The sequence below is a fragment of the Rhinolophus ferrumequinum genome, chromosome 11, assembly GCF_004115265.2.
Source record: "Rhinolophus ferrumequinum isolate MPI-CBG mRhiFer1 chromosome 11, mRhiFer1_v1.p, whole genome shotgun sequence".
NCBI lineage: Eukaryota > Metazoa > Chordata > Mammalia > Chiroptera > Rhinolophidae > Rhinolophus > Rhinolophus ferrumequinum.
Window position 1 is genome coordinate 14,903,142 of NC_046294.1, and position 25,878 is coordinate 14,929,019.

The window sequence follows — 25,878 nt, forward strand, 5'->3', positions numbered from 1 at the left end:
TGGCCTCTCTTTTTGTTGACCTAATAGAGGAATCCAATCATTGCTATTTTAGTTTAGCAGGCCACCTGGCATAACAGTATTACAGGTTACCAAGCTCAGCGAGGATTCTCTTTAGACTGGACTCCATTCTCAGAATTCTCTTACTTCAGATCTTTCTATCCTTCTTTTCTTTTTTATGTTTCATTTCCCATATCATACTTATAGCCGTTCAGAGATCTCATAGATGGGCTAAGAGTGGAGCATTGTAAATAAATATTAGCCACGGAAGTAGCACTCACGGCCTGCTCGTAGTTATCAATGCCCGTATCCAGCATTGTCTGTGTGACCAACCAAGCTACGTGGGTTCCCTTCTGCTTTCTGCTGTTTCCTTTAAGGTGATAACATTCATTTAATAAAAATCTGATTATGTACCAGCTGCTAGGCCACATGTGGTGTCTAACTATAATACAAGGGCAGATAAATCAAACCCGTACCCCCACGGAGCTTAATCTCTAGTGCATTTGCAGCAGACATTGAGTCTCTGCGGCCAGGGGAGGAAGCCTGGCAGGTTGTGTAGTGTCGGAGGCTTCCCACCTTGGCACAGGAAAGGGACAGGGCAGTGTCACTTGTAATAGGAGTGGTCTCACTTCTCCCTCTGTCGGGCATCACCACCGTCCTTACCCTTATTAGAAGCCACATTTTCTTGTGGCTCTGAAAAAGCAAGTGGTAGAGTTTAAAGAGCTTTGAGACTAGAAACATATTTTAGGCAGAAAAGCAGATCAATCCAGATGAACTTACAGTCCCCACACCACTACCTTTTATGTCCTTGTCCTTTCCAGCACTCTGGGAAATGAGGCTAAACACCTGTTGATGATGGAATGAGAGCAAGTGTTTATTAAAGTCCATTGGACTCTGTCTGACATGGTTAGTTCTCAGGATTTATGCTCATGTCTTACCCACCCCACCCTACTCCCTACAACAAAGACCTCTGTGTGTGCCCCAAGGCTCAGCTACCGAAAAAAATTCCAGGTCCTGTAGGGAAAATTGCCAGATTACCACCCAGTCCCCTCCTTCCATAGACGTCTTGCATAGGAACCTACACAGTATCCTCTAAAAACGGTGTACTTTCAAGATGAGAACATAATCTTATGTGTTACCCTCAAACCCCAGTCTTCCCTCTTAGTAAACTTGCGCTGGCGACTCCTCACCCTCCATTTAGTACTGATGTTATCATAGGGAAAATACAGCCAAGGGACCGAACGTGGGTTTTGCTTTGCCTTCAGTACAAATTTATTTAGCCTTAATTGATGAAACTATTTGGACATGTATTTATTTGCAAGTACCTGACTTTGATTATTCATGCAGTCACGTCTCAGAAAGTGGAATTTGGAATTTAGGGTATAGATGGTTAACTTAGTTCTAGTCTTGTCCAGAGTTTTTTATTTCTATCTTTATAATACCAAAAGAACAAGATTTACAAATTCAAACAGCCATGGATGTGAAGCTGGAAATATAAATGAGTAAAGCAGCCTGGACTTTTTATTTTTCCATTTTCAATGGGAACATGAATACAAGAAATATCTCTCTTTTATTCTTAATTCCTCTTTGAAGTAGTAAGACATGCATGATGAAACTGATAATTTGGCCTTGGTGTCAAGGAGACAGTAGAAAATAGAAGAGACTGTGATAAACTGCAAGTAATATACTCCATCCCAAGAAAGCAGCTCCTTCTTGACGATAGCCAATTTTTACAATACAGAAACTTTTTCAAGAAAAGCCAGAAATCCAGATATTTTGAGAAATCACCTAGTTTTTAAAGGTATCTGTTTAAACACCATGTAGGCAAAACTATATGTATATACAGAGGGTGTCAAAAAAATTATTCACATTTGAAGAAAGGAAAAAACTATTAAAATTGTAGTACTCAATGTATACCAATAACAAAAGATGAATACAAGTCACGTTTGACTTCTGCAATTACAAGAGGTTTTCAAAGTGGTTACCATCGGCGTCCAGACACTTCTGATTACAGCAAACTGCTGCTTGAGCGACGTTGACCAAAGTGTCCACTTGTATATATATTTTTGGCACCCCCGGTATATATCTTCAAGGAAGCTTCACCTGTGGATAAGGATTTATAATCTCTGATAGAGACCAAACTTTTAGCTTAATCCATTTGTTTTGTTTCCCAACCTAATTTTTTTAAATGAGATGAAATTCATATCACATAAAATTAACAATGCAGAAGTGAACAACTTGAAGCAGAACGACATATAAGGAAAACAGTTTTACCCGAGACTAGTTGATATACAGACATACACCATAGGAACTCAACTCTAATTTACATCAATTAGCCTGTAGTAAAATTGGTTGAAGTCACAGTTTCCAAGAACCTATCGATAAGATTAAGTGAGGACTTACTATATACATCTTTAGATGCTTTCATCAGATTCCACCTGGAAAGCCACTTCAGCCGAAGGTGGCCAAAACAAAAGTCAGCCTGTGAACCAGTCCTCAGAGAACCACCAAACAGGCCAAGTTTCTGAGAACAAGGTCCACTTGGCTGCCCTTGGCACCAGCAAGCCACGCCAGGAACACAGGTTGTCATCTCCACAGCCTCTGCCCAGCTAGGGAATGGGTTTTATAGGTACGTAAAGAAAAAGGCTTTTTTTGATGAAATCTAGCAGCCTCTTTGTTCAGTTAAGTGCCCCCTTAGTTGCACTAAGTTTTTTGTTAGATTCCAGAGTTCTAAAAAGTCGATTCTGTTTTTGCCAGCCTAACGGTAGTTTTAGGAAAAGGACTGATTCTTAGAACTCCCTGTTCTGCCATTTCTGGGATGTCACTCCCCCACCCTGATGTTTCTTTGTGTGTTTTAAGCTGCTTAAAACAACAAACATGTATGATCTCACAGTTTCAGAGGATCACAAATCAGGTTGCATCTTAACTGCACAGTTCTGCCTCAAGGTCCCTCTCGAGTTTGCGTTCAAATGAGTTGGCCAGATCTGCAGTCCCAAGGCCCCACTGGGTCGGGATAACCCACTTCCACACTAAGTCACGTGGGTGTTGACAGGCCTTACTTCTCCCTGGCTGTTTGTTGGCAGGAGGTTCAGTTCCTCACCACATCGGCCTCTCCGTGGTGCTGTTCACAACATGGCAGCTGGCATCCCCCAGAGCGACAGGTCCATGGGAGACAAACAGCTCCCTAATGTTTTGATTGTTTTATTATTATTTTGGATGCTTTTCGTGTTCTTTATCCAACCCTGAGATAATTGTACTCTTCTGCGTGAGAGAGAAAAGTGGAACCCTCGGTAATTCCTTAGTGGAGAGGAATTGGTTTGCTCTTCCCCAGAGGCATTACCACTGCGTGCTTTACTCAGCCTTGGAGATGGAAGTAAGCGACCCCAAGGACATTCACACAGCCTTGGGACTGGAGCAGCAAACCCTTCCCGTTGACCTTCTCATCTCCCTCCTCCCTCAGACTCCCATCCATCCACATTCAGAGAGCTATGAAAATAAGCTTTCTGGACACCCAAGACCTTAAAAATGTCACTATAAACTACTTCCTCATTGTGTTCCCTTTTGGAGTGTTTGGTGGTTTGTTTTATGAAGTAAATGTGTCCTTTTTGGTTCAGAAATGTGTGTGTGAGAGAGAGAGGAGACATGAATGATTCTTCTGGTAGTTCATATTCCCCACTCAGAAGAGGAGCATTTCTTTACAGTAAACCTGCTCTACATGAGCCACTGTACTAGGCACAAAGTGGTATAAAACTGCTCTCAAGTAGCTTATAGTACAGAGGAGGAAATAGGACAAGACACTGGTGTGAAAAAAAAAATCCAGGGCAGCATTTGTGCCCCCAAACAGTTGGTTGCCACAGTATTGATAAGGCAGATGCTTACACTTTCCTAAAGTAATCATATGAGAAGCAGAAGGAAAATATGGAAGCAGCCAGGAAAGAAAGCAAAAGATCTTTGTGATTGTTAGTTTTTCAGATCTAGTAAATATTTCTCAACTTAATGATTTTTGAGAACTTTTGATGTCCTGCCTGGAGGACCAAAATCTTTCCTTTGGCTCCTACTCATCAATAATCAGTTTCATTCTCATTGATGTCATTACTTGTTGTTGCCATACAAAAAGACCATTAGTGTCTGCCTTTTTAATTTTGAAAAAGAAAATTAGGTTTGTGTTTACAGTTTTATATCCACCTTTCTAATATTTCAGTATTTACAGAGGACTTCATAAAATGACTAACCATCGGGTCATGATAAGAATAATAATGCAAGCCCAGTCTGCCAATTTGTTAGCTGCCCTTTGTTTTGAAGATGGTTGCTATGCTTGGTGTTTCTCTTGTCTGAGTGGATGCATCTGGAACATGAGGTTGCAGGTAGTAAGGATGTCAGCCTCTTGCAAGATGACCTTTCCTTGGCAATTGCATCTCTGCTCTAATGGATGAGGCAGACAGGTTTTAAATATCCCAAATGAGGGTAGCTCTGCAACCTCTTAGATTATGATTGGAAATGTTCTGAAATAGAAGAGTGTGGATGTAAGATTTTTTTGGACATTATTCAGATCTTAAGCCTGCTGTGGACTGGAGCTTGACCCGTATATAATAAGAGTGGGCTTGCTTCTGGAAAACTGCCCCTACATTTTAAAATACGTTAAAATTAGTGCAGCCTATGCTTCATTTTTATCCATAGGCACTAAATCATGGATTTTTCTTTTTGTGTAAACTACTGTATTTATAGATTTCATATCCACTCTAGTTATGCAAGTTAATCATTTCACCTGGGGCCTTACAGTGTACTTTTCTCTCCTTCACCATGTTTCCAGTTTTAGTATGTTTTTCTTTTCATTCTTGTTGACTGCAGTCAAACTGTGTTTGTTGTCATTCTTTTTGTAATAAAAAGTAAATTCTGAACTTCCGTTTAATATTCCTCTTATAGATGATTAAATCCCACACAGACACAGATGAGAAACAAACCGAGAACCGTACCGTCACTCCGCCTGCTGCACCCAAACCAAAACGGGAGGAGAACCCTCAGGTAGGCCCAGTCCCCGGAAGGCGGCACAGTCTGTGAAACCTGACTTGTTCCCGCCCATCAGGAGAGACACTTGCTCCCCGAATCACTTCACAGTGGTACCTCGGTTTTCGAATGTCTCCGTTGACAAACATTTCGTTTTACGAACGCTGTAAATTTTATGGATCCATGGTATCATTAGATAGTAAAATTCATGATAAATTTGCAGTTTTAGGGGTTGATTTTAAAGGTCTGGAATGGAGTAATCCATTTTGCATTACTTTCTATGGGGAAACCATGCCTTGGTTTTCGAACGTTTCAGAACTCGAATGGTCTTCCGGAATGGATTATGTTCGAAAACTGAGGTACCACTATATTTTTCTTTTGCTTCCTCATTACGCAGTAATGTTATTGCCAAGTCAGGTTGGCCTAGAGCAGATTATGAGTGTGGCCTTGAGTGACCGTGAGCTGGCATGCAGGTATTTCGTACACCTGTTACAAATTTGAAATGTAAGACTAATGATCATTTTCCCAGATACCCTGTTGCATTCCTAATGATCATTATGTTTGTCTTAGCCAACCTTTATAAGATGTTCAGTTCACTCAGCGAAGGTCTGTTATGTTATCAGTGACAGTAGTTACATGTGCTTTTTTGTTATTACCCTTGTACTGCATTAGATCCCCAAATCCCAAATGAATCACTAGCTCAAAAGTAGTTCACTGAAGCATAAAAGTAGGGATGAAAATAGTAACATCTGTACTACAATTTAGGATAGAATTACAAACTTAAGTAGCAAACATGACTCAGATACAAATACAGAATGTGAATTTGTATGTCCTTAGACAAGAGAATTTTTTAGTTTGATGCTTTTTCGAAGCAGCTATAAAAGAAAAATTGGACAGGTAATATGATGAATATCTGATAGTTGGATTTTATTAAACCAGTAATCCATTTCCTTCTATCCTCAGTGCATTCTTTGTAATGAAACGATGTCACATAGTGGCATGAAACCATCAAAGCTTTATGTCATTTTTTTTAAAGCAATGACTTATTATACAAGCGAAGATTTTTCTCAAACAAGTACAAATTATAATTCTTTCTGATATGAAATGGATTCTTTTTCATTTATCTCTAAAGAAGGGACCAAAACTTGAACCAACAAGAAGCACTAGATTGCTGAGAAACTTGTAAAATCATCCATAAAATTAATGACAAGTATTATGCCTGGAGGAGGAAGAATAGAGCAAACTATTAGTAAAATGTCCTTATTAAAAAAAACTGAAGGATATCTTATGTCAGTGGCACAGTGTGGGCAAGCATGTGTAATAGCAGATATTTCACCTTTTGTTGGACAGAATCACTGCCATAAAGAGGAGAAATTAGTTCTCGGCACACATGTGACACATAGATGAGGCAAAAGTTCTTGACAACTTTTTAGTTTGTTTATCACTGAAATCTGTTCCACAGGAGAGGAGGGTTTTTTTGTTTGTTTTGTTTTGTCTTGTTTGTCATTTAATAATGTCTTTTTTATTATTAGTTTCAGATGTACAAAACAGTGTAATAGTTAGTGATTTCACCCCTCACAAAATGGTAAACCGCCTCCCCAAATGGTAACCTCCCTCCCCCAATCTACTGTCCCTCTGGCATCGTATATAGCTGTTACAATTCCATGACTATATATATATTAATTATAGACAGTATGACTATATATATTAAATTATAGTTGACATACAGTTTATTCAGCTTCAGTTTCAGGTGTACAGTGCAGATCAGGCATCTACACCTCCATGAAGAGGTCTCCATAATAAGACATATGCCCATCTGACACCCGACAAAATGTTTACAACATTATTGATTATATTCCCCAAACTGTCTTTCATATCTCCGTGGCAATATTATAGTTACCAGTTTATGCTGTCTAGTCCCTTCCCCTTCTCCCTAATCCCCCCTCCTTCCTTCTAGCAACCATCAGTTTTTTCTCTATATCTCTGAGACTATTCTGTTTACTTTGCTCATTTATTCAGTTCTTTAGATGCCACATATAAGTGAGATCATATGGTATTTGTCTTTCTCTAGCTGACTTATTTCAGTTAGCATCATGTAATAATACTTCTGTGAGCTTGATCTAGACTGGCAAAGATGAGCTGGGTGTGAGTGGTCAAAAAGGGTGCTGTTACCTGATTCAAAGAAAGTGCATCTGAATGTCAGTCCCTGCGCCGCTTCAACAGAGATCAGTTGGTAGACAGCTTTCTAATCTTGATTCAGTTTTGAAGGAATAGTGAAAATTACGAATGTAATTAATTGGCAACAACAACGGGTAGTGCGGAAAGTGGGCAAGTCCAAGAGTACGTTTCCTGAGCAAAGTACTCTGGCTGTCGGAGGGTAGGTGCCCACCTAAGTTTTGGAATAAGGAATGAAATAAAAACGTTTCTTCAAGACTCTGAGGATATCCATAAAGGACATTTTTCTATGTTTTCAAGTGGTTTGCTCAAGGACTGTATTTTTGTAAAACACTCAGTATCTTGAATAGCCCGAATCAATCACTTTAGGCCAAAATATCGTGATATTGAATGTTGAGGATAAGATGTTAGGAGTTTTAAAGACCAAGCTGTAGTATAAATAATTCTACAGGAGTCTGTCTCCTGTCAGTTGGTAATGATCTTTACTCATCAGCAAAAGAAATTGATGATGCATTATTTGGCATATACAACAGCCATGTAGTGGGTACAGCAGAAAATGAAGCCATACTTGCCAGACCACATGCAACCGGAGAGCAAAGTAGGAGTCGGTTTGTTGCTCACTCCAACTTCAAGCATCTGATGTTCTAGCTTTGGGGTGCAACATCCTAATCAATTTCATCAGCGAGAAATTGTCCCATAATTTTTAAGCCCATGTTTGGTTGAAGCCTCATGGTATTAAACAGAACCACCTGCTATCATTCCTAACACTCATTTAGCTTTGAATTAGCATTGTCTAGTCAGTGGTAGTAAAAATATAAGAAACCCTTATATACATATGACAAGTGAAGTCCTTAGCATTTGGAGTTATATGGGAGGCTCTTCATGTTTTTCGAATATGAAATCCTCTTTCCTCTAAGAGGATTGAAAGAAACTTGGGTCACTCAAGGTGCTGATTTCTGTCATTGAGAAAGTAGAAGATGTAGGCCTTGGCCTTCTCTTGTGGTCCCTGTAAGACAGGAAAGCTGCAGAGTGGCTCCATAGCTGCTAAGAGTGGGGGGTGCCCCGCTCTTTGTTACCTGAGCATGGCCTCCTTCAGGCAAGCAGCCTGTGGGGCTGGCTTTCCCTTGGAGTCTAGGGGCATGTGATTGGCTTTGTGAGAACCCAAACTGAAGTATATTCTTCTTCTATTTCCCTGCCACAGAAACTTGCCTTCATGGTGTCTCTAGGGTTGGTAACACATGACCATCTAGAAGGTAAGAGAAGATACTTGTGACGTTGCCTTGCTTCTGACCCAGAGCTTTGTTCTTGAAATGGTTGGTGTCTGATTGTACAGCAATAGAATAGAAAACTGGAACACAAATAGAGTATAATCCGATCAGTGTGGACTTTATTTCCTTTAGAGTAACAATTGCTTTCCCTCCCCTTCCTATGATTATGTATCCACACTACTGTCCTGCGGAAACCATCCAGTTGCCTGGATTAAGGTTACTTCTGTTTACTTAGGAGAACTTTTTTCCCCCCTGACAGCATGAAGTAGCAAATGCCCCTCTGACGAGTATTTGTCTATATTTTTCAGTCACTCTAGGTTATCAGAATCTTAAGAACAGTTACAAAGCTATACCTGTCTTGATTACTTAATTCAAGAATGGCGAACTATGGTTACTCACTCTAGATCTATAGATAAAGTTCATCCACACCTATATTACAGTGATCTAGAAATAAATCAGGACACCTTGTTCGCTAGTGTGGTCTGCCATTAAGCTCCCGGTCACAGAGAGCCATGCTGAGGGACTGCATGGTCCTGCTTTCTGAGAGGTGAAGGTAGTTGGTCCTACATATTTTTGCTCCCAGCAACATTCTTCCCGCTGTGGAGGCGGCAGTGAAACAAAGAGACTGGCCCCCTTTTGTAATTCGTCATGGGAAAACTAATAGTTAAAACAATGAAATTAAGTTTTTGAGGTTCTCCATACCTCTCTTCTAATTCACACCTTTTGCTTTCCCAAGAAATCCAAAGCAAGAGGCAAGAGCGAAAAAGAAGAACAACAGCAAATCCTGTATACAGTGGAGCGGTCTTTGAGCCAGAGGTATTCCTTGCCAGAACTTGGCCCTCCCTCACTGTGCGGTTTTATTTACGACGTGTTCAGCACCTCCCATGTGAAAACCCGCTTACGAGCAGGACCCTGACTGTACTTGGCCAGCTTTGCGAAATAATGGATTTTCCCCTGGCTGACCCCATTATTTCATTTTTCTTATTCACTACTTTCCCCTGAGTTTTTTTCCTAAGTTTGAACAGATACAAACCTACCTTAAAAAATTTAACTCACCCTGGCTTCAACACGACTGTCATCTGAGCAGAGGCAGACCTCTCTAGAATATTCTGTCAGAGCCAAGTACATATAATCAAACACATGAGCACTGAGGCCTCGGGGTAACCAGCACTAACTAGTGGGCGTGTTGACACTGACTAACTAGTGGGCATGCAGTGCTTGGCCGTTAGCTTTTGCCAGTAGTAGTAGTCACCACGCTATCCAACCAGTCACCTTTTCTTCTTCAATCAATCCTCAAAGCGCAAGAAGAGTGCAGTCACGTACCTGAACAGTACAATGCATCCTGGGACCCGGAAGCGAGGTGAGTACCTTTTTCTCTCTCTCCCTTGCTATTGCTGTTGCTTTCTTTGTTGTGTTTTTTTCCCTCTCCCTCCCATTGTTCTAGAGCCTAACTCCTAGATCCCTTGAAAATAGTTGTATTGTGTTATTCTCTGAGAATGGGAGAGAAAGAGAGTGATATTTCTTATTAAAGTTCTGTATACTTAGTCAAAAGCTGCCTTTCCTGGGATTCCAGCAAAGCTGACTCAGGGGAATGGCCTAACGCAGCATTTCAGCCCCAGGCCCAGCAGACCGCCCCTGAATAGCCCAGTGAACAGAACACCATGTACGAGGAAGCATTTTAGCCTCACTGAGCAGAACAGAGCTCTGCTGTTGCCAAGGTGTTCTTAGTCCAGAAGACCCGAGCATGACTCTTAAGTTTCTGTGAGCTGAGGCTTTCCAGGAAGGAGGGAGGGAGCCACACCAAGGACTTACAGTGTATGAGAAGAGGGTATCTCCAACAATGAAAGAAAAGGTCACTGTCAAAACAGGCTCCCGAAAACAGAAATTCCTAAAGAGCTCCATCCCTGTATTTCCGACCTCCCCAGGGCAGGCGTTCCACCTACTCTTAGGCGGGGCAAAGATGCCAGCAGCCGCAGCTCTCACTGTGCAGGCCTAATAGGTCTTAATAGCTCAGAGTTTGAGCTCATAAACAAGGTTCTGAAATTGTTCTTTGATGTCAGTAATATATCCCAAGGTCCCTTTCTCCACATGATAATGTGTCCCTGAATTACAGTTCCAGGCTAGAAAGGTTGCCGAGTGAGTGGAGTAGCATACTAATTTTTGCGTATGCACACACAATCTCAGAGCTATTGGAAGCTTAGGAGGTCATTCCGACCCTTTGTCTGCCTTGGGGCGGGCTGCAACTGTATCATTACCACCTCCTCCCCCGAGGAGATAGCATACCCACCCGTCTGACCCATCCTCATGTTGCAGCAGCCCGTCCTTCAAGTAGTCAGAAATACTTAGATGGGAAACCCTAAGTCATTGTTTCCTATCAATTCCTGGGCCACAGTAATCCATATCATGGGTTATTTTTTGTTTTGTTTTGGGTGATTTTTAGTGACTTCTGACACAGTTCTCAGAAAGGAGCCCCCAACCAGAAGCCACAGTTAATTGGCCTGCTGGTGGACAGTATCTAAGAGGACAGGCGTTAAATGAGCCAGAAAGACCTTGGCATCTCTTGCCAAGGTCAGAGAATGAAAACCTGCATTCACAATGCCTAGGATATGCCTTCTGTGGGTGAACAAAGAACGTTCATCTTCCACTTCTCCTTCTCACAGCACTAAAGTCCCTAGAAAAGACAAACCAGTGCGATCTGTGTTTGTACTGCAGACATTGCCCATTTAACACAGATAGGTCATATTTGGGTAATGTCGGACAGAATCAGGACTCCTGTGCATAATTTTGATATAAATTATAACTGTTGGCAAAGTCTTGATCCTCCATACCATCCACCAGTGCTCGCAGGGAGGTGTGTGCCTTTATGGCTCTTCCTTTTCCTGTGGTGTTCTAGGCATGCACTTCCGTTCACTCACAGCTCAGAATCTGTGACCCTGGCCCTTAGGAGACAAGGAGCCTGACTTAGACATATACGGCAAGAATGGTTGGCTTGGAGTTTCCATATCCATTAGGGCTCATTTAAGACCGTCTATAGCCAGGAGGTTTGATTCAAAATGCTCTTGCTCAGATCAGGTCTCAGCAGTGTTGCTAATGATGGCCTTTCCTGACACTTTGGAACAGCCCCCGTTCTTAGACATGCAGCTCACCAGAATGTTGGTGATAGAAAGCAAGGAGACAATTCTCGATCAGCTGGGGAGGGCACCTGAGTCCAGACCTACTTAAATTCGTATTTAAGCACAGGACGTCTTCTTAGCCCTTAGGGTCCAGTTCCTCCCAGAACATAATCTCTCACTAGCTCTACTAGCAAAGGGTAAGAATAGTTAACTTGAATTTTGTCTCCTTTCTCCACCCTCACAAGCAGTGAAACGACCAAAATGTAGGCAGCAGAGAAAAGGAAAAGCAGAAATCCTAAAGAAACCCGTTTGTGGGAACAGAGATTCATTAATATTATTGTGAGACTATTGGGTGCCGAGAAACATTAGAGAACAAATATGCAAAAGACAGGGAAAAATAAAATAAATTCTTATTCTTGACCTTGGCTCCCAGTGCGCTTTGGTTCCCACATTAGAAATCTCAAATTGTGATAGTCCAGGAATGTCACTGTTATCTGCCCAAGGCAAGATGCCCCAGCACCTCCTGTCATCCTCCAAGGCTCTCTTACCCTCCCTTCTTTTGAGACTCATGCAGTTGTTTCTAATGACATTTAAATCTTTGCTTCTCTTCCTCTCTTTGGGACTGTTGTATTAACCTTCTGTCTGCTACCTCACTTCCTTTTCCATGCTAGCCAATGAGGAACACTGGCCAAAGGTATGTAAGATCATTTTCCCCCTTTCTTTCCCTCCCCATTTTCCCCTTTTGTTCCCTTCTCTTGGTATATAGGTCGTCCTCCAAAATACAATGCAGTGCTGGGGTTTGGAGCCCTTACCCCAACATCCCCCCCATCCAGTCATCCTGACTCCCCTGAAAATGAAAAGACAGAGACCACATTCACTTTCCCTGCACCTGTTCAGCCTGTGTCCCTGCCCAGCCCCACCTCCACAGACGTAAGTAACTTGGGAAAAGCTCACTTATTCTGAGAGCTTAAACTGGGGAAACCGTTATGCTGTTGTCTCCTTACCAGCTGCATCTCCTTGACTAACCCTGGAACAGCAGTCGGCCCTAAGGACACTTTTTGCCAGGAAGGCAGCTTTCTGCTGGGGCCCCACGTCCTGCTGTGTCCTTGAGACCCGGGTTAAACACAACATCAGAAGGCTCAGTCAGAGTTTTCAGAGTCTGGATTTGATGTGAATGAGTTCTCAGGAAGGGGGGGTGGGGTTGGGGAGTCAGCTCATGTATTTGAAAGGCGCGTAGTTTCGCTCATCAGTGTTTTGGAGGTGGGGAAAATGAACAAGGTGTGCATTGCCCTAGCTTGTTTCCTAGTTCTTGTTTCCTGCTTCAAGTAGAATTCAAGAAGTGGAAAACTTTTCTTTAAAGTATCTGTATTCAGCAGAGTTTGTCAGAAACAGATTCCTGAGAAAATGTGAGACACTTAGTAGTCCTTTACCCAGAAACTGCAGGAGTATCCACCAGTGCCCTAAGTATTTAAATGAGCATTTACAAAGCAGTGACTTAACTCAAATACTTACTGAGTGCTACTCTGCTGAGCAAGCACTATTCTTGAGGCTGTGGACAGAACAGCCTCCCTGCCCTCAAGAAGCTCATATTGCATGGCCAGAGGCAGGTGATAAGCAAATGAACATACATGTCAGGTAGCGATAAGTGCTATGAAAAACAGTGGGACAGAATAAGGAGCATAAGGAGTTATGGCAGGAGGTTGCTCTTTTATGAAGAGGGGTGAGAGAAAGCCTCTCTGATAGAAAGGGGAGTATGTGGGGGGAAGAGCATTCCATGCAGAGGGAAGAGCAGTGCAGAAGCCCTGAGGTAGAAATGTACATGGCATGGAAGAAAAGCAAGGGGGCCAGAATAGCTGGGGCAGTGAGCAGGCGAGAGTGGTGGGCAGGATCCGTCGTGCAAAGCCTTGTGGCTTTTACTCTAAGTGAAATGGGAGACCACTAGAGGTGTTTGAGTAGAAGAGGGACATCATTTTTTAGGTTTTTATTTTGAAAATTTTCAAATCTACAGAAAAGTTGTAGCAACAATACAAAGAAGAAATGTATACCCTTCACCTAGATTCACCAGTTGTTACCATTTTGCCACCTATGCTTCTCCCCTCTACATACACACACACACACACACACACACACACACACACGCCCTGACATAACCACGGTGCAGTTTTCAAGTTGAGGAAATTTAATATAAAATATTACTATATAATATACAGTTGATATTTGGATTTCTCCAATAATTGCCTTCGTAGCATTTTTTTTTCTGCTCCAGGATCCAATGTAAGATTACTTCTTGACCTTTATTGTCACGGTATTATCTCTTTAGTCTCTTTACTGTCCTCTGGGACAGTTTCTCAGCCTTTCTTTGTATTTCATGACATTGCCATTTTTAAAAAGATAGGCCAGTTGCTAGTATGTAGAGGGTCCGTCCATTTCAATGCCCTTGGTTCCTCAAGAATAGATTCGAGGTATGCATTTTTGTGGCAACACTAAATAAGTGATGAAGTGTCCTCAGGACATCACAACAGGAGGCTTGTGTTGTCAAGCTGTGCCGTTGTTGGCGATGTTAACTTTCATCTCTTAAAAGAGATTCCATCAAATTTCTCCACTTGTAGAGGTGCCTATTTCTTCTGATGGAGATCGCTGTGAGTCTGTATCAATCTCCAGTTCCCCAACAAACTGTTACCCAGAGGTTTTAGCATCCTTTGACGGTTCTTGCCTGTGTTTATTATTTTAAGATGTTTGCAAAATCGATTTGGATTTTGTGTGTGAACTATGGAGAAGAGCCTGTGGAGAGGATAGATGGGAAGCAGGGAGAGCAGACAGGAGGCTGTCGCAGTCGTCCAGGCAAGAGGCGATGCTGGCTGGCTTGGCCGAATAGGACCGAACAGGCAGAGTCGGAGAAAAGAGATCAAGTCTAGTCTGCATCTGTTTTGAAGAGCCAGCAGGATTAGATAATGGAGTATGAGAAAAAGAATAGTCAACGGTGAATCCAGAGTTTTGGGCCTAAAGAGCTAGAAAGTTGAAGGTGCCGTTGCCTGAGGTGATAGGAGCGGGTTTGGGGAGGGAAACCAAGAGGTTTGTTTTGTCCATGTGCCATTTCTTTTGGGAATTACAGAGCTCGTCTTTAGGATCATCTTCAGGTAAAATGTCCCTTGAATTTACAGGTTCTCAGTATTTATTAGGTTGGTGCAAAAGTAATTGTAGTTTTTGCAATTATCATTAACCTTTTAAACAGCAATTACTTTTGCACCAAACTAACACTAATGGTCCACGTCTCTCCAGAGAGCAAAGGAATACCATGTGCACAGCCTGAGTTAATATTCGCAAACAAAGGAAGTGTTAAAAAGCAAACAAAGGAAGGGTCATCTTTGGGGGACCTTTGTAGAAGAGGTCTGTTCTCTGGCAGGTTTCCTTCCTTGCACATAGATGGTGGCTTGCCCTCAAGATTCAGCATTTTATCCAGCTTCCTCGACATTTGGCATTAGTAATTGAGTCCGGTGTTCTACCTGTTTTGTTGATCAGCAGCAGGAGTTCCTGTTAGAAACCTTGTTTGCTGGCATCAAAGATTGTCCCAACTTTTCTTCGGGTGAAGTGTTACCAAAGGGAGTGACAGCTCATAGCTTCTTGGCAGGGCACCCCCAGGGTGCTGCACAATGCTGGGAACAGATGATTTTGTGGTTCTGCGTGTGAGTCTCTCCTAAACTGGGGTTTTATTTTTTGTGATTTTTAGCTGAGGGGGTTTATAAAATGGTTTTCTTGAAAGGATCCACTCAGATTAAATCACAAACTGAAAGCTTCCGCCAGGTTTTGTCTTAAAATGCAAACACTTTTCTTTTCAGAAATCTAAAGGCAAAGGGAAGCTTTTCTAAAACCACTAAATACATTGAGAACTTCCTTAGGTTAAACCTAGTGGAAGGGATTTTTTTTTTTTTTTGAAAGATAATTGATTTCTACTACTTTCAGTATTCCTACAGTGGCAGTGATTAAAATCACACAGGGCTCTGTATATTTGCTGCTGGGTGGCGTAAACCCCAACAACATTAATTAAGCAATAACAGTTGAGAGGCAGGCATTTCCTGGAGATCAATAACCATCTAGAAGGCCGTGGTAATACAAGACCCAGCCAGACACTGATGCTCAGGATATACCTTGTTGCCAGTATCATCATTTTTATGAGCAGGGAAGATATGTTGACATAGTTATAAAATCATTTAGGCAAAGTTGCAATTGATATAATCAGGGTGTGTCTAAAAAACATGTCCTCAGCTCCTAGCAAAAGAATCATGGGTCACCATCTTTCAACGTACCATTTGGTTTATGGTAATATTTGGTCAGTCACCAAAGCCTAAGCTTTTTGACCTGATGCAGCACCTCCGTAAGACTTTCCTCTGCTCTCTTGAAGCAAAGACCAATTCTGTGTGGATGAAATACGTATCTTGTCATTTTATATTCATTTATATGGGCAGTAGTTCTCAAGTAGAGTCTGGAGATCCTGAGACTCTTTAGGGGCTCCACAAAATCAAAATTATTTTCATAATAATACTAAAACATTCTTTTTCATTTTCGTTCTCATTTTCCCAAGAGTGAACAGTGGAGTTTCCAGATACTACATGATGTGATGATGTCATCACTGAGGGCTAGTGGAAGAGTACACACGTGTCTTCTGGGGGTTTAAATTGTTTCAGTACACTATTTTTATGACCTGTGATTCTATAATTACTTAAAAATTAAAAAATGTTAAACTTCTAATACAGTAGATACTGATATATATAACTCACGTAAATAAAAGCTCTTTGAGGTCCTCAGTAATTTTAAGAATGTAAATAGGTTCCTGACACCATAAAGACAAAGTAAACTGCTGTTACAGGGTCTGTAAAGAGGATAGGAAGTTTTTCTTTCCTTTAGCAACTTGAAAGAAATCATTTAATTTTTATTTTATATTCTCTCCACCTTCCACTTGATGTTCTCCTTACTCAGGAGCAAAGGAAAGTGAGAACTCTTACCCAACAATCCCTCTGAATAAGATAGTCAGTGTGTCTTATTTATTTCATCACTGATAATTTTGTCTGTGATTTCATGTAATACACTCTCTGAAACCATAAAATTTTTATAAACCTCATAAAGATGCAGACTTAGAACATGGAGCTAGGGTTCAAGAAAGACTAGCTCTCTAGAGAAGAGCGTTCCTCAGCCTGATTTTAACACTAAAAGAAGAAAGTCATGATTCATTGAGGGATGAAACCTTACCTCTTTCAGTGCCTGGAAGTTGAATTGTTCAGCTGCCTTCTCACGCAGTATTTTTGTACATGTACCAAGTTACCTTTTTTTACTGTCCAAAGATAACATTTTCTTACTAAGAAAGGTTAAAATCCATCCACACTCTGATTATCTTACATCTTTTTACAGCTGGTTTTCTAGGCTGCTGGATACCCTAGTGAATTATAGGGAAAGCTTCCTTTCCTATAGAGAGAAATTGTAGGTCTGGGAAGCTGTTCCTTCACCCGTGGTGGTTGAGGGGTTATATCACAGAAAGGGAAAAATTGAGCATTGCTGTCTGTATCATTGCTTCCTGTGCGTATTTCTGAGTTAGGCTTTTTGGCAGAATAGCCTCGAAATCGAAAACAACACATTGGAGGTGAAAAGCGGTCTGTCTGCACCAAGCTGTGGCCCTGCCTCTGCTGGCTCACCTCTGACATGTCCCTTCAGTCTTCCCTTTCCTGGTGTCTTTGTCACAGGCATTAATCCCATTCAGAGAACAGGCCAGGGATTGACTTGCTGAAAAATATCTCTTGAATACCTCTTTTTTTTTTTTTTACTGTTGTCCTCTGCAAATTTTAAGTAGATCAGCTTTGGGTTTTTTTTCTGATTGTGCCTTCTGTTCAGAGGGCTCCAGCAGACTTAACCTGAGTACTAGAAATCACTGATGAGGGTGGGGGAGACAGGCAGAGCGCACTGGGGCTTCTCTCCTTTTCCCATCTGGTGAAGTGTTTTACAGGGAGGAATAAAGCCTCCCGGAATAGAATGGTCCATTGAACAGCAAATGCCAAATACTGGTTTTAAGAGAGAACATTGTCAGCTGTTGCTGTGGCTGTTTAAATTCTTCATATTAGAAAGCTCATATGCGTTTAATTTGCTCCTGACTTAATCTTTTCCCATTTGAACTTTCACTATATTTTTTCTCCCTGAGCAAGCAAAGAGTTTAGCAAAATTCCATGTCTTGTCTGTTTCCTTTCCCAATCCTTCTAAAGTCCCTCCAAAAATGATAGGTAATGAGAATTGTTTGTATCATATTATAGAACACTTTGATGAATGGATTTCAATGTCTTTAAACTTTCTGATTTGTGGGTTGGACTCTGCCAAAACGTAATAAATGCTGAGCTATCACCTGTAAAATTAATTTTGGCCTAGGTGACTACAGAGCTTCCCTATAAAGTCTACTTTAAAACTCAGAATACTTCCCCTGCCCAGGGAACCTCAGCTGTATGGGGCAGGCGGGGGCTTGTACCATTGGTAATTACTACTTTTCTTGAATACTCTTGTAACATGTTAGAAGGGGCACAGCTGATTGTCCTAAAACATTTATAGGTATCCAGAATGTGCATGTTAACATTTACATTTTACCTTTTTGTCCTTTCTCTTACCTTTTCTCTCACTTTCATAGGGTGATATCCATGAGGATTTTTGCAGCGTTTGTAGAAAAAGTGGTCAGTTGCTGATGTGTGACACGTGTTTCCCGTGTGTATCATCTGGACTGCTTAGACCCTCCTCTGAAAACAATTCCCAAGGGCATGTGGATCTGTCCCAGGTGTCAGGACCAGGTACTGTGGGGAGTCAGGCAGAGTGCAGGCCAAGGAGGAGAAAGAACACAGTCGGAAGGACTGCCTTTCCCCTCTGAGCTGGGGAAATGGCGGAGTCTCTTCCCTTTCCCAGTAGTTTTCCAGGCCACATCTGCCCTGTTCACAGCACAACACTTAAAACCGCACAGCATCCGGCCCTTGGAGGTTCTCTGTCGTATGCATGAGGCTGTGACTCCGTGTGTAGGTGGAGAGGCCCTAACTGCCTCCTTTTTATTTGAAATGACTTATCATTACCTTGACCCTTAAAAGTCCATAAGACTTTCTGCTTTATTCTCTTAAGAATGGTCCAAACACAATATATGGTTTTGAAACTTTTTTGAAAATAGAATGTTTAAATGAAAGTGCTCAATTGATTGTTTAATTCAGATAACAAGTTTCACTTTTAACCCGTGTTGTCATCAGGATCAGAGAACTAACTGTAAAGTGCTATCTTAATATTTCAGGACTTAAAAGGCAAACATAGAGTCATGTGCTGCTTGAAGACGGGGGCACATTCTGAGAAATGTGGCGTTAGGTGGTTCCGTCGCTATGCCAACATCGCAGAGTGCACATACCTTACACACACCTAGATGGTCCAGCCGCCTGCACACCTAGGCTGAGTGGTGGAGACTATTGCTCCTGGGCCGCAGGCCTGGGCAGCACGTTACTGTGCAAAACAACACGGGATTAAATCAAACACAAGAGAAAATGACGCGATCAAGAGATGTGATAAACATGCGATGTAGCATGGCATACTGTTCTGCAGCAAACTTTTTGCTTTTAATAAGTAGAAAGAGTACACGCCAATGTATGTAAAAAGTATATAGTATGGTAAATACATAAACCAGTAACAGTCATTTATTATCAAGTACTACGTACTGCACACAGTTGTATGTGCTATACTTTTGTATGACTGGACAACACAGTAGGTTTGTTTACAACCAGCATCACTACAGACATGAGCAATGTGTTACACTATAATGTTAGGACAGCTACTTCACTAGGCAATAGGAGTTTTTCAGCTCCTTTATTATCTTATGGGACCACCATTATACGAGATGTGGTCAAGCAATACCGTGATTGTTTAAATAAAAGAAATTAAGGGCAGCCGGTTAGAGCGCGGTGCTCTTAACAACAAGGTTGCCGGTTCATTCCCCGCATGGGCCACTGTGAGCTGCGTCCTCCACAACTAGATTGAAACAACTACTTGACTTGGAGCTGATGGGTCCTGGAAAAGCACACTTAAAATAAATAAAAGTTAAGAAAATTACTACAGTAAAATGCACATTGCCATTAATCCCCCTCAAAAAACACTCCCCCTCGCTTCGAACACACTTATTCCATCATTCTTGCCCTTTCTGAAGCAGTTGTGGAAGTCCTCTGTCATGAGTGTCTTTAGTTGCACTGTTGTGGCTGCCTCCATGTCCTGAATCAATTCAAAACATTTCCCTTTCATGGTCATTTTGACTTTGGGGAAGAGCCAGAAGTCGCACAGTGCCAGATTCAGTGAATAAGGTGGATGAGGACACACTGTAATGTTTTTATTTGACAGAAGTTGCCATATCAGAAGCAATGTGTGACACAGAGCCTTTCCATTGTGATCAAGAAACATGGTGAATGCTACTCTGAGTGCCATCCAGCGGAAAGGCCGAGTCTTCAATACGGGAAACAGCTCATCGAACCTTAGTAACAATGTGTGACAAGTTTCAGCTTGTTCAGTGCAATCAGTTGAGAGAAGGTGTGTTTTAAAGGGTGCCATAAATCATCCTCCATCATGACAACGTTCCGTGTCACACATCGCTCCTGGTACGGCAATTTCTGTCAAATAAAAACATTACGGTGTGTCCTCATCCACCTTATTCATCAGATCTGGCACCGTGTGACTTCTGGCTCTTCCCCAAAGTCAAAATGATTCAGGACATCGAGGCAGCCATGACAGCACCACTAAAGACACTCACGAAAGAGGACTTCCAGAACTGCTTCAGAAGTGGCAAAAGCGATGGGATAAGTGTGTTCAAAGCAACGGGGAGTGTTTTGAGGGGGCTTAATGGCAATGTGTCTTTCACTGTAATAATTTTTTTAATTTAAACATTCGCCATATTTCTTTATCACACCCTCGTATAGACGGTCTGTCATTGACCAAAACATTATGTGGCGCATTAATTGTCCCAGCCTCTTTCCTCCTTCTCTGCTTAGTTTCTGATTTCTTATTCTGAACTGTCCATGTATCTTTATATTTGTATTATAAGCAGTCTTTTTGGAAATAGGCAAAGTGTAAACAATACATAAATGAGCTCAGTAGCTGAGCAGAGTTTGGGATGCTGCTCAGTTCCTTGGAATCCTGGTTGGAGAGAATTCTGGTTTTCCCCTTTTATTCTCAGTCCTCGTCCTAGCGTCTCCCTGATGTAATTAGTAGAGACAGTTCTCTCTATGTTCTCTTTCAGTTGCAGCCTTGTGACCCTCTCTGATCATTTTCCACACGGGGTCTAGATTATACTTTAGAATTTGGAACTGACATTTAATTTCCTTGTTCGGGCTGCCTTTGAGGGACATAAAAAGCTCAAATTGAGACCGGCAGCCCATGTCAGATCAAGGACGAAACTTTCAGTGGCTGCTGCCATCATGCAGACTTGCAGCTTATGCTGGTGGTTCTGGCTGTGGGGAGGTGGTGGGGGTCATGTGGCACGTATGAAAAGATAGGAACGTCCAGCCAAGTCATAGCCTCTTTCTGAACGAGGGCTTAGGTGGCTTGGCTCTTCCTGTGTTGTACCTCCTTCTCTCAGGCTGATATCTGGAACTTTATAGTCCAGAACTATAGACCAGGGTTTTGCAGTACTGCCACCAAAATCATTCCTGGATTTTGTCTGCCAGTAGCTACAGACACCGTTGCCTGATATTACACAGGGGATGTGTATGTATACCTCTTAAGGTAAAATTCTAAAAATCTTTTCAGATGCTGAAGAAGGAAGAAGCAATTCCATGGCCTGGAACTTTAGCGATTGTTCATTCCTATATTGCCTACAAAGCAGGTAAAGAATTATCCATGCTCCCTTTTGTGTAATCCTCCCTTATTTAAAAAAAAAAAAAAAGTACTGGAAGGTAGTATTTGCTTTGTTTTCAAAAGGAAATTTAAAAATGACAAGTTTTTATTGAATGAAGTAGAAAGTTGTGTAGCTATTTCTTGGGGAGGGAAGCGGAGAAGTCGATCTCGTTTATGTAAAGCCAGGCTCAAGCCACTGACAACTTTCTTAGTGTAGCTACACATGTAAAGGGGAAACTCCAGGTGGGCAGGTCGGTGCACTGGCTGTGGGGCTCAGAGCTGTGGGGCTCGGGAAGCTGTGGGGTTCTGGGGGAGCTTTGGAGAAAATATTTTCTTCGGTGGTAATCATTGTGAACACAGTGGCCTTTTCAAAGAACTTATTGTTACAAACAGTTTCTTATTTTTTCAGCAAAAGAAGAAGAGAAACAGAAGTTACTTAAATGGAGTTCAGATTTAAAACAAGAAAGAGAACAACTAGAGCAGAAGGTGAAACAGCTCAGCAATTCTATAAGTGTAAGTAAACCTCGTGCCTTCAAGGATAGATACAGAAATACAGAACTTTGCACATACAAAGCAGTACATGTGGTTCCCAGGGGCTATCCGGGTCCTTCAGCTTATTAACACCATTAACTTGGGCAGATGCAAAGTTTGTCACCAGTTAGAGCTGGCCCTCGGGTACAGGTGCCTTCGCTAAGCTTGCAGCATCCTCTTGGCTTTGATCTGAGAGGATTTTCAGTCTCCAGGCAGAAAAGAGGAGCGGCTACAACAGTGTAGCCACCACCCCCATGTGTTCCTGAGCGTGTTTGGCAGCAGCCTGTGACACTGGGCACACGTAGACCAGGTCCCTGCCTGTGATTCCATCTAGTTGCCTGAGCCAGTAGGTCCGTCTGCAGGACCCTTCCCTCCTGCCCACACCATGCTGATCACATTTCCAGGTTTTCCTAACCAGCCTGTGGAAGGGGGGTTTGTAGAGACAAGTATTGGAAGGAAATACTGCCCAGCCGGCCCTGTCCAGGTAGGAAAGAGGGTTGTATTTGCACCAGGGATTTGGAGGCTCCTTGCGACAGAAGCAAGTTTTCCGTTGTCCCTTGTTGGAGTGAGATGACCTCAGCATTCACGGGCACCAGCTGGTGTCCTCCACACCATACTACCGGTGGCATGCAGCTTTCACATCTCTTACCCTGCCTAGAACAGAAACCAACCGGTGTGGGAGGCCGAGGGCAAAAGGGCAAAAGATGACCAGTGACCGAACGGAAGGGGTTCTGTGGGCTGAGGTCTTTGATTCTCCTGAGTGGCTGTCCCGCCCCAGGCCCTCCCTCTGAATTCTTGCTGACCGAGTGAGCCTCAGGAGGCCCTCCATTGAATCCAGGTGGCCCGGGCTCGTTTTCTGCCCTGGACGGCTCAGTCCAGTCCAGACTATCTTAGCGCCCATCAGCCCGGCGGACGCAAACCACAGCCTGCCCAAAGCAGCTTCAGCACAGCTGTGGGAGCTTTGTTTTTAAAATGACTTTTATTCCGTGGTATTAGAGTGGTCGTTCACCTTTGGCTTTAAGTCCTAGTGTCACGTACAGTTGGCTTCTGAACCGCTCACTCGCCCCCTCTCCTACCTCTTGGGCTTCCTCGTAGCGCCCACTCCAGAGGGGCAGCACACTAGCCAGCTGCCGGGCTGTCAGAAACAGCGCAGGCTCAGTGCTGCCGCTCCTCTCATTTGCTGCAGAAATGCATGGAGATGAAGAACACCATCCTGGCCCGGCAGAAGGAGATGCACAGCTCCCTGGAGAAGGTGAAACAGCTGATCCGCCTCATCCACGGCATTGACCTCTCCAAACCTGTAGACTCTGAGGCCACTGTGGGGGCCATGTCCAATGGCCCGGACTGCACCCCCCCTGCCAACGCCACCACCTCCACACCGGCCCCCTCCCCCTCCTCTCAGAGCTGCACAGCGAACTGTAACCAGGGGGAAGAGACTAAATAACAGAGCCCTGCTAGGAGAAGCCACGGGATCCCGGCGGCAAGGAGAGCAAAACACTGAAGACTCTAGAAAAGCAAAGCCGGATTTCTTCTGGAAAGTACAGAATTCTTTTGGTTCTTTGGTTCCAGAGAGAGAGAAGATGCTTGTGCCAGGTGGCACCAGAGTTTGCCAATTGATCCTTCTTATTCTGTGTGTACATGCAAAGATTGGACCATGTTACATGAAATAGTGCCAGCTGGAGGTTCTTTGCCAGCACCATGCCAAGTGAAATAATATATTTACTCTCTCTATTATACACCAGTGTGTGCCTGCAGCAGCCTCCACAGCCACGATGGGTTTGTTTTTGTTTTGTTGGGTGGGAGCAGGGACGGGTGGAGGGAGGAGAGCAGGTTTCAGATCCTTATTTGCCGAGCCGTTTGTATAGGTAGAGAAGACAAGTCCAAAGAGTGTGTGGGCTTTCCTGTTTCTCAACTTTCACTACTATAAAACCAAAAAAGGAAATCGAGATTTAACCAACCCCAGTGCCCAGAGGAGGGATGGGGAGGGAATGGGGGGGAGCCGGGTGGGGGGAAAGTATATCAAACAAGCAGTATTTCTTATTGTCTGGGGTGGGACACTGTGCACGGAGAGGTGGACACCAAGGACAGCCATCAGGTCCTTCTCCCGAGCACTCCGCGCCCCCGCGTGGGCGCCCCACCACTCCCACACTTCCTTCCCTGCTTTGGCAAATTGGTGCGTGTCCCCGATGGTCCGGTTCCTTCCCTCTCCGAGAACAAGCAGAGCCGAGCTCAGCCCGGCCCTTGCCCAGGGCAGGGAAGAAGGGTGTGTGTGTGTCGAGGAAGGAAACAAGGTGGATCAGTGATTTTACTTGAAAACAAGCTCCATCCCTTTTCTATATTTATAAAAAGAGAAGATCCTGAGCGAAGCAGCACGCGACCCAGGTGTGTGTGAATTGAATGGAGACATTTCTTTTTTCCTTTTTTTTAATTTTTGTTTTTGTTCTTTTTTTCTTTCAAAAAAGTTTTATTTTGTTGTTTATTTTACTTTTTTGGTAACAAAAACTAAAATAAGGAATAGAAAAGCTGTTTTTCAGGCTGACAGTCCAATTAAGGGTAGTCGAGACCTTGCATGGTAGAATAGGAATCATAGTGTCAGTGAGGTCCAGTGAGTCTGTGTGAGTCCTTGTGTCATCGTTCGGGGCACTGTTTTTTTATGCAAGGGCAAAAAAATCTTTGTATCTGGGGAAAAAAAACAACAGCAACTTTTTTTTAAATTAAAAAGGAAAATAAAAGATATTGAGGTCTTCCTAGTGTTACTTAAATTAAGATCAAGGTAAGAAACATTGTAAAAAATTACAAAAGTGCTATTTGTTTCCTAAAAACAGTGATTTCTATTAAAAAGGTGTCAGAACTGGAGAAAATGCTGTGTAGTTATAATTTTTTAGCACAGAACCTGCTGATCATGATGACATTTTGCTGTGTTTGTGTCTCAAGACTGGTGAGCTAGTCTCCGTGATTTGTGTCCTCGGAAGGCTGCCCCGCCGGGCAGGGGTGGGGCTCTCCCACCATTCTCCCCTCCTCAGAAAAGTCTGCCCTCGCTGCTTGGTGCAGGGCCCGGGCTCCAGTGTTTGAAGCCCAGACGGAGTGTGAATGGTATCAGGGCCCCACCCATTGTCCCCTGGGATTTTGCTAGAGCAAAAGGCTGGTGCCTAAATAAGATCCCTTCCTTTGGTGCTGCTCTCGGTCTTTCAGCCACCAGCATTTTGAGTGCCTGGGGGACAACTCGGAAGGAAATGGTCAGTGAAACTCATTGGTGCCCATGCACCCTGGCCTTCCTGGGAGGGTGCAGGGGGCAGGCTGGCTGCATCAGCCCTTGGTGCTTAGAAAGAAGGAAGGAATGAGATGTCTTGAGGGTACAGGGTGTCTCTGAGACAGAGAGCCCCAGGGTGGCCTTTGTATGTGTCTTGCCATTGAAGAGAGTTCTGAATCTCCAGCCCCTTTCTCGGCCTGCTGGTTCCAGGCACCCAAGATGGAGTTTACTCCATTTTTCCCACCCATACGATTCCTGGGTGACCCGTGGCTGGAATCGCTGTGCCTGCCTTGGCTTGGCCGGTCTCCCTCTTGAGAAAACCAGGGTTCTGAAAGGCTTGGACCATTTCTATCATCTTGCCTTGTAGGAAATACATTTTGTCAGGTGTGTGCTCCCACTGGAGTCCTTTGCCCATTGCACACCCGGCCTACAGGAGGGAGATGGGGGCCCTCCCAGAGCATCTCCCCCAAGCCCACCCCATGCCTCCTAGTGGCCAGAGTCTAGGAGGGGCAGAAAAGGTCCCATTAGTTTCTCCCTCACCCAGTTAGACCCAGAGAGACAAAGGTGGATCCTGAAAGCAAATGCAACAGAGACACCTCTGAGGTTAAACATGTCTCATCTCTACCAACTGTTTTCATTCATCTTCCCAGGGAGATTATGAAAGGAG

General features: G+C 43.1%; 1 protein-coding gene across 1 annotated transcript in view; it reads left to right on the forward strand.

Moving 5' to 3' along the window:
• The window catches only part of PHF21A (PHD finger protein 21A), a 161,569-nt gene extending 136,747 nt beyond the window's left edge, over positions 1-24,822 (forward strand). The window contains 10 exon segments of the mRNA XM_033119610.1: positions 4,921-5,019; positions 8,378-8,429; positions 9,181-9,260; positions 9,744-9,804; positions 12,324-12,487; positions 18,216-18,284; positions 18,286-18,372; positions 21,344-21,419; positions 21,840-21,943; positions 23,148-24,822. Of these exon segments, the coding sequence (XP_032975501.1) occupies positions 4,921-5,019; positions 8,378-8,429; positions 9,181-9,260; positions 9,744-9,804; positions 12,324-12,487; positions 18,216-18,284; positions 18,286-18,372; positions 21,344-21,419; positions 21,840-21,943; positions 23,148-23,405 (1,050 nt within the window). The 3' untranslated portion in view covers positions 23,406-24,822.
• The last annotated feature ends 1,056 nt before the right edge of the window (positions 24,823-25,878 follow it).